The sequence below is a fragment of the Dipodomys spectabilis genome, unplaced genomic scaffold (assembly GCF_019054845.1).
Source record: "Dipodomys spectabilis isolate Male_0828 unplaced genomic scaffold, ASM1905484v1 ptg000175l, whole genome shotgun sequence".
Lineage (NCBI taxonomy): Eukaryota > Metazoa > Chordata > Mammalia > Rodentia > Heteromyidae > Dipodomys > Dipodomys spectabilis.
The window spans coordinates 15,053,539-15,066,195 of NW_024870852.1; the positions used below are offsets into that span (position 1 = coordinate 15,053,539).

At 54.6% G+C, this 12,657-nt stretch overlaps 1 protein-coding gene across 1 annotated transcript; it reads left to right on the plus strand.

Moving 5' to 3' along the window:
* The first annotated feature begins 3,287 nt into the window (after nt 1–3,287).
* On the plus strand, nt 3,288–7,132 carry Slc32a1 (solute carrier family 32 member 1). Its single transcript, XM_042694823.1, has 2 exons — nt 3,288–3,680; nt 5,945–7,132. Exons 1-2 carry the CDS (start codon nt 3,288–3,290, stop codon nt 7,130–7,132), a joined length of 1,581 nt encoding a protein of 526 aa, XP_042550757.1.
* Nucleotides 7,133–12,657: the final 5,525 nt, after the last annotated feature.

Sequence of the window (12,657 nt, forward strand, 5' to 3'; positions counted from 1 at the left end):
GTATTCGACACATATATGCAGTATCTCATCAGATTCTCCCAGTATATCTATGAAGCTGTTGTTATTCTCACACTTCAGGGATGAGAAAATGAGAAAAAGGTAAGTATGTGGTTACCTAGCCAGTACACTATGAAGCAAGATTTCCCCATCAACCCTGAGCTGCTTGGGAGCTAGAATGACAGCCTTAAGCCTAGGAAGAGGTATTTATAACAAACAGCTGGAAAAAAGGAAGCTAGAGGCCTTCCTTCTCCAGAAATTAACAACTAATCGCAGTAAGGGACTGAGATCTGACTTGAATTTTATTTCTTTGGACAGTGAGAAGGCCAAATATCAAATATCAGGGAGAAAGGCTGGAAAGATGGGGTGATGGGGGGAAAGGCCCATTAGAGGGAGTATTAGAACTCCTGGGTTCTAATCCAGCTTTCACTTGTGTTCTGTGTGACCTTGAGCAGGGCATTTCATTGCAAGAGTGTGCATTTGTTTCTCTATAAAATTGCATGGGAGGCTCTGTTCTGAGTTTAAGCATGAAAGAAAGGATCACTGGCTTGTGTGCCAGTTATTGAGACCCAATTCTCAGATCTCAACAACTGGGGTTGGGGAATATAGAGAGAGTAGCTTTCATGGTTTTGGTAATTCCCACAACAGCCAGTCACATGCATAGTAAACGGTGATGAAAAGATGCACTGAACAAGGGGATAAAGCAAATGACCCCATTTCTCTGTGACAAACTAACATCACAGCCTACCTTAAGCCCTTGATGGGAACAAACATCCTAAAAGAGGAAAGGGAAAGTAAAGCACTTTGGCCTCACTTGTCCAAGAAGACATTGATGGCCATGTCAAGGTCTGAGTATGTAGGTGGTGGAGGAGGCACAGAGATAGTCCAAGCCCTGGTCATATCATAAAGCTAAGTAGTTCCACCAGGAACAGAGGGCCTGGAAGGAACAGGAAGCGGGAGATGGGAGATGGAGAGCAAAGGCATTCCTTTGACTGGGCACTGGGGTCTCTGACAGTTCTCTGGGGTGTGAGGTCCATTCTAGTTCAAGCCTCTTTAGAAGACCAGATCACTATCTAGTAGGAATGACTCCTAGCATGAAGTAAAATGGGTGTCTTTAGGGGAAGGCTCTAGAGAGAGGTATTGTTTAGTTGAGGATTATTGTGTGTTTTTGTTGAGTGGCTGGAGTTGAAAGAGGATTCTTTAGGTTAGGGGAGGGTTTCTGCGTTTGAGAGATGGGAGCTTTGCGGGTCCCATTCCTGGTGGGAATTCAGGAGGGCAGGGGGTGGGGAGGAGCTTTTTTGCCCAATGTAAAGGAGAGCTCTGAAAAGAAGTCTCAGAAGAGCGTGATGTACTTGTGATCTTGATGTACTTGTGATCGAGTGGGGGTGATGGAGGAATCTGTCTTGTCCTAGCAGCTCCAACTGGCTGGTCTAGGCCCTCAGGCCGCCCTACTTGTGCGCTGATGTGAGCTAATCCAGAAATACTGCAGGGAAGGAAGAGGCTGGGGTTCCCTGGGAAAAGGGGGCCTCCAGAGAGGAGACCAACTGAGTGACATCCTTTATCCTTATCTTCACCTTCTCCCTACCTCAAGCACAGCGCTGCTTCCCCCTCTAGGCTGGGGCTGCTAAGTTGAATCCTGTGGTTTATTGCTCACAAGTCCCAGGCAAGTCCGGCTGGGGACCTATGCCGGGACTCACATAGAATGGGGAGACCTGCGTGGAGACAACTACAAAGGGACTCATGGCAGGTGGGGGGGGGGGGGTAAACGCAGGCGTGCGGGACACACACGCGTGCACACACACACACACACACACACACTCCAACACACCAGCTCCGCAGCGTGCAGACTTCAATGGCGCACGAAACCCCTATACACAGTTACCGAATCTCACCCTCGGAGTTCACACAGATCGAGCCCACAGCCGTGTCGGAAGCAGTGTTTGTCTTTGTCTCTGGATCTGCTTCTAATTCGTGGATCACACACACGCGCGCCACACTCCATAGAAAGCCCCAGGCTCAGGGTCGGTCGGGATGGCGGCGGGCTGAGCGCACTGGCAGCTTCCGTGCGCTCCAAACCCTTCTTTCCTCCGCGCGCCAGCCAGCCGCGCACGAGCTGCGTCTCTCCCGACTCTCTGGGCATGGGCATTCACCAACCCGCCACCAGGCTACCGGGAAGCATCCTCAGGGTCCTGCTTCCATCCAGGTCTCCCAAACGGAAAAAAAAAGAAAAAAATCGAAAAGCCAACCTTTGGCTTCCTTTCTCCGAGAATGTGGAGAGTGGTTGGTGGTGAGCGGTGAGCGACCCAGAGAATCGCTTCAATCGCCGCGTCCCAAGATCGTCCAGGTGATTCAGCCCCAGGTGAACATCCATCCCTGAGTGTGATCGATGCTGGCCACTTCTTCCAAGGTGGATTTGTGGCTAGGTTTAAGAACTGGGATGGAGCGCCAGGGAGACAAACCCACGCTTAGACGGCCGCTTCACCAGACGCGCGAGCCACTGTATGTCCTGCTGGCTTTCCTTGCGCCCGGATCCGTCCTTAGCTACAAAACCAGGGGCCCTCACGGCTCCCGGACATTGGAGGCTTGGCCGTGGGCGGGGACCGTGTGAATCAGCCCACCCCCGAACCCCTCCCTCCCTGCGGCGGCGAAGTGGGAAGGGCTAGGATCGCAGTTTAGCACCTCCTCCAGAAATGCAGCACTGGGGGCCCCCCACCCCTCCCGCCCTGCGCCCTCCGGCGTGCGCCCTCCTCCCGCCGCCGCCTTCCCAAGGGCGCCCTTCTCCTCTCGCCCGTCTCCCCCTTCTGAATCCCTTCGTGCCACCTTTCTCGCCCATTCGCCCCTTCCTCACGTCCCCAGGCTCTGAGAGTTTCCCCTTCTCCCCTCTCCCTCCCTCCACCACCGCCTGACTTCGAGGGGCGGGGAGCGCACTGGGCTGCGCGCGGGTGGGGGCGCCGCGCCAGCCCCGCGTAGCGGCTCTGACGCCGCCGCCGCCACCGCCGCCCTCCGCAGCCCAGCCCCGCGCCCCGCGGCAGCTCCGCAGTGCACTAGCCGCCTCCGCCTCCGCCACCACCGCTCGGCCGGTCCCGCTGCTAATCTGCTCGGTCCAACGACAGACATCCGGAAGGGGTCATGAGCCAGGGCGCCCCGGGGCGCCGCAGGGACAGCGAGCGGAGATAGCAGCCTCGCGAACCCCCACCCCGCCACCCCCGGCCGTCTCGCGGTCTTGACGCGCGCCCGCCGCGTCCCCGGTCCCTTCTGTCCTTTCCTCGGGCCCCGTCGCCGCCGCCGCCATGGCCACCTTACTCCGCAGCAAGCTGTCCAATGTGGCCACGTCCGTGTCTAACAAATCCCAGGCCAAGGTGAGCGGCATGTTTGCCAGGATGGGTTTCCAGGCGGCCACGGACGAGGAGGCCGTGGGCTTCGCGCACTGCGACGACCTCGACTTTGAGCACCGACAGGGCCTACAGATGGACATCTTGAAAGCCGAGGGCGAGCCCGGTGGGGACGAGGGGGCCGAACCGCCCGTCGAGGGAGACATCCATTACCAACGCGGCGACGGCGCACCGCTGCCTCCCTCGGGCTCCAAGGACCAGGCCCTGGGGGTTGGAGGCGAGTTTGGGGGCCACGACAAGCCCAAGATCACAGCGTGGGAGGCGGGCTGGAACGTGACCAACGCCATCCAGGTGAGCGCGGGATTCCTAGCTCTGCCTGCCGACACCCCCACACAGGCTCTGCCCCCACACAGATCGCACGGAGATCTGGGCTTCTCCAGTACCTGAGATTGGGTCTCCCCCTTCCCGGACTCCCTCCTAACGATGCGATGCGCGGGGAATCGACGCCCCCACCCCCACACCAGGTGGTGTCTCTCGCCCTGATTTGCACCCTTCTTCCCACTGCCCCAGCGACAGGACAGCGAAGCTGGGGTTGGGTGGGCGACCCACGTCCAGAGACGCAGCAAAAGCGAAGGAAACTGAGAGTAGGGTTAGAGGAGGGGGAGCGAGAACGGAGGAGGGAGAATAAAAATCAGGATTGGCGGGAAGAGTATGGCCTTGGAGTTCGGAATGGATTCACAGCTGCGGTGTTTTTTTTGGGGGGGGGGAGGAGAAGGGCTAGAGGCCCCCGCCTGGGATGCAGGAGAGCCCGCGGAGCTGGGAGCTCCTCCCCCGCCCCCGACACACACGCATAAAGCATGCACACCTACACAGGCAGGTACACCTGCCCCCAGCCTCCTCCGCCACGCACAAACACGCCCAAGACACGCACCTCTCTATAGGTCACAGGATTATTCCTGAATACACCTGCACACAGGCCACCCACCTCCACACACCCCTCCCTCAAGGAAGCGCCCGCGCCTTCACATCGCAAGCACGTACCGTGCACGCGCAGGCCCCCACGCAGGCAGACAGGACACCGTGGGCTCTCCCGGGTGTAACCCCACTGGAGACATGCAGACACGTGCGCACAGGAACACTCATGATCTCCGGGACTCCAGCTATGCATCCGCGCGCACACCAGCCCCTCTGATCCGAAATCCCGGCTGCACCGCAGCAGCGGTCCGCGCCTCCACGTGACCCTGGCGAAGCCCCCCTCCGGAGGCTTAGAACTGCCATTGGTCTAGCCACCTCTTCCCCCTCACTCCCAGCCCCCAGCCCCAGCCCCATCTCCCCACCAGGCGGCGCCGGACTCCCCGCACAGGGCTTTGGAGTCCTCCTAACGACTCCGGGAACCGGCGGGGGACCAGAGGTCTCAGATTCAGGGGTGGAAAAGACCTCAGCTCTGCGCCCCTCTGGATTCTCTGGCTGTGCCCCGCGGGAATTTTGGGAACGCAAGATCGTTGAGGCAAAAAAAAAAAAAAATGTAGTTTTTCCGGGGTTGCACCGATCCACTGACTTGGCGAGTGGGGTGCCTAGGTGATCTAACCCCAAGGCACCTCCTGCTCCTGGACAGGACGAGACAGCCTTGACAGTCTAGGGGCAGGATTGGTGGAGAAGGGAGGGAACCCTCCTCCTTGGTTATTGGCGACGCCTTCTCTCAGGACGTTTTCCAGGCCCATTCTGTAGGCCCAAGAGAGAAGACAGGGCCGTAGACTGGGGGCGCGCAGGCCTCCAGGACTCAAGATTTCGTTAGTTTTCCTCCCTCTCCCCCATCTACATCATAAACCGTCGTTCCCTCAGCCTGGCCAGCCCAACACCATAGCTTCGGGGCCCTAGACCCCACTCTGGGTTGGGTTTCCCCCAGCGATCGTCCTTTCCGTTCTCCACCGCAAGCGCGCCAGTCTCTAAGACTAAGGTTGCTTCCAACCGCACCTTCTTCCTCCCGGAGCCCCAGTACCCCAAAGCCCCTGCCTCCTTGCTTCTTCAAAGTACTGTCACGCACACACACCCAACCCCTACCCCGTCGGCTTCTCCGTAGCTCCCCCCCCTCACCTTCAGCCCCGCTTCCTCTCTGCCTCCTCTCTTTTTCCTCCCACGGCCGCGCTTCCCTCATTAGCGCGCACCCCACTCCACTCACCATAAACGCAGCCGCGCCCACTCCTTCAGTCAGGTTCTTTACGAGAACCCCTTTCTGACCACGCCCCGTCCAGCTCCTGCTGGTTCCAAGGAAACACCCCAAGTATCTTACCCCCTACCTTCAGCCCAGTCCCACCCCCAGTCCCACCTTTCCTTCTTGATTCCATCCTTGAGCACTTTCCTCTCCATGGAGACTCAACATTCAGGTTCCCAGGCATGTCTTCTTTCACCCCCACCTCCACCCCCATTCCAACCAACCCTCCCTCCCTTAACCTCTCCAGCCTGGTGATTCAGGCACAATTTTGACTCTCCTCGGCGCCCCCTAGCGATACCTGTGAGCCACGCCCTCCCTTCCCACCCCGTTCCCCAGGACCCTCCTTCCCCAGCTCCCGTCCCCGCTGAAGCGCCACGGGTCTGGTTGCTTCTCTGCTCCACAGGGCATGTTCGTGCTGGGCCTACCCTACGCCATCCTTCACGGCGGCTACCTGGGGTTGTTCCTCATCATCTTCGCCGCCGTGGTGTGCTGCTACACCGGCAAGATCCTCATCGCGTGCCTGTACGAGGAGAACGAGGACGGCGAGGTGGTGCGCGTGCGGGACTCGTACGTGGCCATCGCCAACGCGTGCTGTGCGCCGCGCTTCCCCACGCTGGGCGGCCGCGTGGTCAACGTGGCGCAGATCATCGAGCTGGTGATGACTTGCATCCTGTACGTGGTGGTGAGCGGCAACCTCATGTACAACAGCTTCCCGGGGTTGCCCGTGTCGCAGAAGTCCTGGTCCATCATCGCCACGGCGGTGCTGCTGCCCTGCGCTTTCCTGAAGAATCTCAAGGCCGTGTCCAAGTTCAGTCTGCTGTGCACCCTGGCTCACTTCGTCATCAACATCCTGGTCATCGCTTACTGCCTATCGAGGGCGCGTGACTGGGCCTGGGAGAAGGTCAAGTTCTACATCGATGTCAAGAAGTTCCCCATCTCCATCGGCATCATCGTGTTCAGCTACACGTCGCAGATCTTCCTGCCTTCCCTGGAGGGGAACATGCAGCAGCCCAGCGAGTTCCACTGCATGATGAACTGGACGCACATCGCCGCCTGCGTGCTCAAGGGTCTCTTCGCGCTCGTCGCCTATCTCACCTGGGCCGACGAGACCAAGGAGGTCATTACGGATAACCTGCCCGGCTCCATCCGCGCCGTGGTCAACATCTTTCTGGTAGCCAAAGCGCTGTTGTCCTACCCGCTGCCCTTCTTCGCAGCCGTCGAGGTGCTGGAGAAGTCGCTCTTCCAGGAAGGCAGCCGCGCCTTCTTCCCGGCCTGCTACGGCGGCGACGGGCGCCTCAAGTCGTGGGGGCTGACGCTGCGCTGCGCCCTGGTGGTCTTCACGCTGCTCATGGCCATCTACGTGCCGCACTTCGCGCTGCTCATGGGGCTCACCGGCAGCCTGACGGGCGCCGGCCTCTGCTTCCTGCTGCCCAGCCTCTTCCACCTGCGTCTGCTCTGGCGCAAGCTGTTGTGGCACCAAGTCTTCTTCGACGTCGCCATCTTCGTCATCGGTGGCATCTGCAGCGTGTCCGGCTTCGTGCATTCCCTCGAGGGCCTGATCGAGGCCTACCGAACCAACGCGGAGGACTAGGGCTTCCGGAGCGAGCCCCGCCTGAGCCCTCCCCCCGCCCGAGCCCCCCCCCGCCTCCAGCCCCCTCCCCCTCCAGGCCCCTCCTCCTCCCCTCCCCTCCCCCTCCAGCCCCGTGCGCCGTGCCGCGCTTGGGAAGCCGAGCTTTAAACACCTGGTTCCTAGTTACTGATTTCTTGGGGGGGGGGGGAATGGGAGGGGTGGGAGGGGAATCCACGACCCATCGCGTCTGCGTTTCTTTCCCACAGCACCCTAAATTGTTTCGCTTTGTTTTTTGAGGGGGGGAGGAGGCGGGGTGCGTTTGTGGGTTGTGTTTTCGGCCCTTCCTCGAGGGGCTCCGATCGCCAAGTGGGGGGGACGGTGGGGGGGACGGGCGGGGAGAAGGGGCGCAGTTCGCAGGCGCGGAAACTTGACCTTGGGAAGTGGGGGGTGGGGACATTCCCATAGCCATCTAGTGCTCGGAATCTACAGCTTCCAGCCATTCCCAGCCAAGAGCGCTTCCCATCCCCGAGACATTTCAACAACCTTGCCGCCGGGAGGGAGAAGGCTGTCGGGGAAATTCCCCTGTCGGGTGGGCGCCTTTCCTTCGGCGCAGCCGGGGAGAGCCGCCGCGCGGGCGGGCGGGCGAGGGGGCCTGGTTTGCCTACCCGGTGTTCAGGAATCCAAACTCATCTTGTGCAATTTATCAGGTTGTGGAACTGTTCTACTGTGCGTGTGGTGTGCTCGTGGTGAATAAGATGAAATGTATATCAGAAAAAAAAATCTATCTCTAGAGTGCGGTGCATAATTATATATCCGCCAAATAAAGAAGAAACAAAGACTCGCGCGGCCTCCTGTCAGTTCTGCCCATTCACACCAGCCGCGTTTGGCTGGCTGGCTGCCTGGGCTGGGGACCCACCAGCGAAGGCTGGGTGAAGCCAGAGCGAGGGGAGAAGCTGCTGGGGTTCAAAGGAGGAGGCTCTAGAGGTGTGTGAGAGGGAGGAGGGGGAGAGGGGAGTGGGGTGAAGGGGATGGGGTTGGAGGAAGGAAAGGGAAGAGGAGTATAAGGTAATAGTTTGTCTTAATTAGCTGAGTGCGGGTGGCTCCTGTCTGTAATCCTAACCACTGAGGTTGCTGAGACCTGAAGATCACAGTTGGAAGCCAATCCAGGCAGAAAAGTCTGAGAGACTCTAATCTCTTAACTGACCAGCAAAAAACTGGAATTAAAGGTTGGCTTAAATGGTAAAGGGCCAGCCTTGAGCCAAATCAGAGGAGGAAGCCCCAGGGTTCAAACCTCACTACTGGCATAAGACAGTAACAACAAAAACAAAACCAGCTGGACAACGTTTGCTCTGAATCTCTTACTTTCCAATCCTTAAAAGAGTGGGATGTGTGTGCATGTGTGAACAAAACCCCTACAAGTTTATTCAACTTTAAAAAAAATAATGCCTTCCTAAGCAGTTCAGAATGGGACAAAATCTCTACAAGTTTATTCAACTTTTAAAAGATAGGACCATCCTAAGTAATCCTGAGTGAAGTGGAACTTGAGATCCTCTTACCTTAGCCTCTTGAGAGTTGGGATTACAGGTGGGTGCCAGGACACCACCATTTTAACAAACATATATTAGGGCTAGAGCTATGTTGGATGTCCTCCTGGAGCTTCTTGTCCAGCAGGTGGGAGCCGGGCAATTAACCAAGACAAGCAGAAATTCACATCTTAAGTGCAGATTGTGAAGAAAACTGTGAAGGAGCAGGTGTGTATCTCCCCTCATATCAAACAGATCTTTCAGGCATCTCTCATCCAGGATCACCCTCCTTAAGTCCAAGTGGAGGCCCCATTTATAGATCAATAGCCATTTGAGTTCTCGTTTTCCTGGAACTTGTGCAGTCTGTCCAAGAATGCATTTGTCTGGATTACCCAAAAGAGCCAGTGGAACCAAATTCCAGGGACAAAACATGCACTGCCTTCACGAGTTCCCCTCTTGGGATCATTGGGAAGGTTCCTGGTGAACTTTCAATATGGGAGCTGGGAGTGCAAGACTAAGCTGCACAGAGCCCTTCCTCCCTCGCTGTGAGAGAAGCTACCACCGAGGCACAGGTCTCTTAGAGTGATTTAAGAAAGAAGTCAGTGAGTACTAAAGTAAGATGGTCACATCTCCTGGCAAGGAGGGAGGGGGGACAGAAGGAAAGAGGGAGAGAAAGAGGGAGGAAAAATGAGAATATATGAGTGTGAGGTGGGGAGTCTGTGGGGTGTGTGTGGGTGTGTGTGTGTGTGCGCGCGCGCATGCATGCGTGCAGAATATCCATGTGGGCATGCTCTGTGATTCACTTGAGACGGAGGTGATCTTGCGTCATTCTGGTTCTGGGAGTAGAAGGGGAAGGGGAACTCCTCCCCCTAATGTCCAATTGCCTCAGCATCTCTGATTCCTTAAACAGGACACTTGGGATCCCACATTGCTGAATTCCTCTTTGTTACGCTAATTCTGTGTTAAGGTTTTAGGACAGTCTAAAGAGTTCTCAGTTTCCTATCCCCCATGACTACTGGTATCTTCCAGACCTGGAGGGAGATGGTACTGGCTGCTCATGCCTGTGCCTCATTCATCTGCATCTCAGTGCCTCTATGGACCCTGGGTATGCTCTGAGTTGAAGGCTCATTCTATACCCTGAAGAAAAAGCCAAGACTTCTACAGGAGAAGGGATGTGGGAACACCACACTGTATCAGCTGCCATGTCTCAGCATGCCTGGATCTGCTCCTCTGGGTCTTAGCTCCCATCTTGGTGTCTTCCAGGAGTCTAGATCCTTAAAGGACAAATCCTGGTATTTGTAGGTCCCAAAGAACCAGTCCCCTAGACACCCCAAAGGGAATTCTGCAGCCTAGTCAATAGGACTCTAATCTTCAATTGGCATTCAGGATTCTGTGAGACATGGGGAGCTGGAGTAGATGGGATCTGGCATCCCTTTGTCACCCCCAAAATGCATGAGCAGAAGATGCAAGGAAGAAGTCCTGACTTAACCTAGCCATAGTAGGATCATCATGAGAATCTGAGTCCCAGGAAGTAACCAAGTCTGGCAATTGCAGGGTGGAATTGAGGAGGCAGGAGGACTCTGCCTTAGCTCCTGGTGTCCTCATCAGTTCTTAGGGCTTATCCTGGCTTCACTTGCTATGGACCTATGAGGCCATCCCTACCTAACATAGAGATGTGCTGAAGTACTGACCCTAGGGTCAGAGACCTTAGAGTCTCCTCTAGCCTATAACCACCAAGACTTGTCCTGTCACAGGAACCCAGAAGCCTCAGCTACATAGTCACAAGATGGCCCTATCTCATCAGCCTCCCACCCTCCAGCCATGACAGCATAAGCTGCTGGTCCTCCAAGGTTCTCTACCTTTACATTGGGTAGTGTCTTTCCAGGACACCCCAGAGTCCTAACTGCTTCTTGTCTCCCTAAATTCCCCCCTCCCAGCTTATGCATCATTATTTATTGGTTATTTTCAGTGCTCTATTTCATAGCATTTCAAAAGTGAATCTTTGCTTTTTGTTTCCCCAAGCCCACAAGGATGCTCTGTTATGGAGCATGTTTTCTTGTATGTTATGTCCTATCTTAGGATGGAAGGATTCCTACACAGTGGCATGAAGGGAAGGAGAGAAGGAGGGAGGGAGCCAATCTGGTCCATAGGGACCATTGAGAACTTGAAGAGGATTCAGGCCTTGCCCTTGGGGGTAAGGTGACTTCAGAGATCTAGAGAGAGGCTTTGATCAAGGAGGGAGCCACCCTCAGGTAGTCTCAGTCCTCTCTGTGAATGGGAACATGAGTGGCTTAGATCTTCCCGCTTGGAATATCTAGATGCCCAAGGCTGTCTTGGGCATCTTTCCCACTGCTCTTTTTCTTTCTCGCTTTCCAATATTACACAACCATTCTAACATACAGGAGGAAAAAAAAAAGGCGAGAGTCTATGCTGAACACATGTATTCTACCACCTAAACAGTTCTGATGGCGCCTTGACTCTGAAGAGGGTGCTATGAAGAGGGCGAGTCCAAGAACACAGAATGAAAGATAAGTGGAAGAGACACTGAAGCAGAAACAAAGGTAAGGGATGCAGGGAGCGAGGCTGCTTCTGATGGGGCTTCTCCAGTCTACATTGCCACACTAGGCTCCATCTGACACATTTGAATGAAGTCGTTCATGTGGGAATCAATACCAGGAAGCCCCAGTAACACAGAGGAGAGGCAAATGAAGGAGAAGGAAGAAAAGCAATTCAAGGAATTTTATGGACAGACATCTTTGCTTTAATCTATTTGAAGCCACCCTTCAGGAAACTTCAGAGTGATCCCATTTGGAAGACCAGGGTACCTAGGCCTTTTGTCTTCCAAATTCTATCAGTTGTGGGTAGAGGGCTGTTTATGGACTTGTTAACTACCCAGCACTTCCAGCCTCTGCGCCCCTTGGAATGTTGACAGAAGCCAGTGTGGGGAGCTGTGGGCAGAGCTCCATTGGCATCTGCTATAGAGACTTTGGGACAAGTCTTGGAGATCTAAATGATGTTATGTGGTCCATGCTTTAAGCTCAAAGGGGTCCTGATATTCATTGAGAGTCAAGGGGACCTTTAACAAAAGTGTTGATCTCCCAGATCAGATAAATTGAATGGTGATGATGGGGAGATATGAAAGGGAAGTTTCTTGGGCCTTTGTGAAGCCCCCCAAGGTACTGCTCATCTTCCAGATTCTATGACTTGTTTCCTTCTTTGGGGGTTTATCAGGTGCCTATGTGACTTATTATCCCCCATAATCAAGATGTTTATTCTTAATAAGGCACCTTGGAAGAGATGAAGGTTTGACCCTCAGACATCAGTCAGAACCATGCTTCAGATAATGCTAAGACCTGCTGGAACTTTTCAGGGTGGCCCAAAACAATTTTCCCCCCACATATAAAGATGATTGAAATATTTGTGTTCTTATTCCTCTGTGAGAAAGGATAGTTCCCAAGAAAAGTAATACTTGTGTATCTGAACATCACATGGGCTTAGAATTTAAGCTTAACTAGTGTGGAGAAGACCAGGAGCTTAAGATGAAGTTTAAACTTGTGACTAGTGATGTTTCTAGGGTGCTTGAACGGAGGTACACTCATTCTTTGGTAGTACATGCCTTCAACCAATCTAAAAGGGGCCCTTACCAAAAAACATCCACTGAAATGAGCTATATATAAAAAGCTATACAATATCTAGGCATTGGTGGCATTGTAATCCTAGTTACTCAGGAGGCTGAGATCTGTGGATCATGGCTCAAAGTCAGCTCAGGCAGTAAAGTCCTTGAGACTTTTTTTTGTCAGTCATAGAGCTTGAACTCAGGGCCTAAGTGATCTCTCTGAGACTTTTTGTTCAAGGCTAGCAGTCTATCACTTTGAGCCACAACTCTACTTCCATTTATTTTTAATTTTTAATTTTTATTTTTATTTTGTTGGTTGTGGGGCTTGAACTCTGGGCCTGGGCACTGTCCCTCAGCTCTTCAGCTCAAGGTGAGTGCTCTACCACTTGAGCCACTGTGCTACTTCT

Excerpts from the sequence above, each read along its gene's own strand:
- Slc32a1 (XM_042694823.1), top strand. The coding sequence starts at position 3,288 with ATGGCCACCTTACTCCGCAGCAAGCTGTCCAATGTGGCCACGTCCGTG. Across the intron at positions 3,681-5,944 it reads ACGTGACCAACGCCATCCAG|GGCATGTTCGTGCTGGGCCT; the intron begins GTGAGCGCGGGA and ends TCTGCTCCACAG.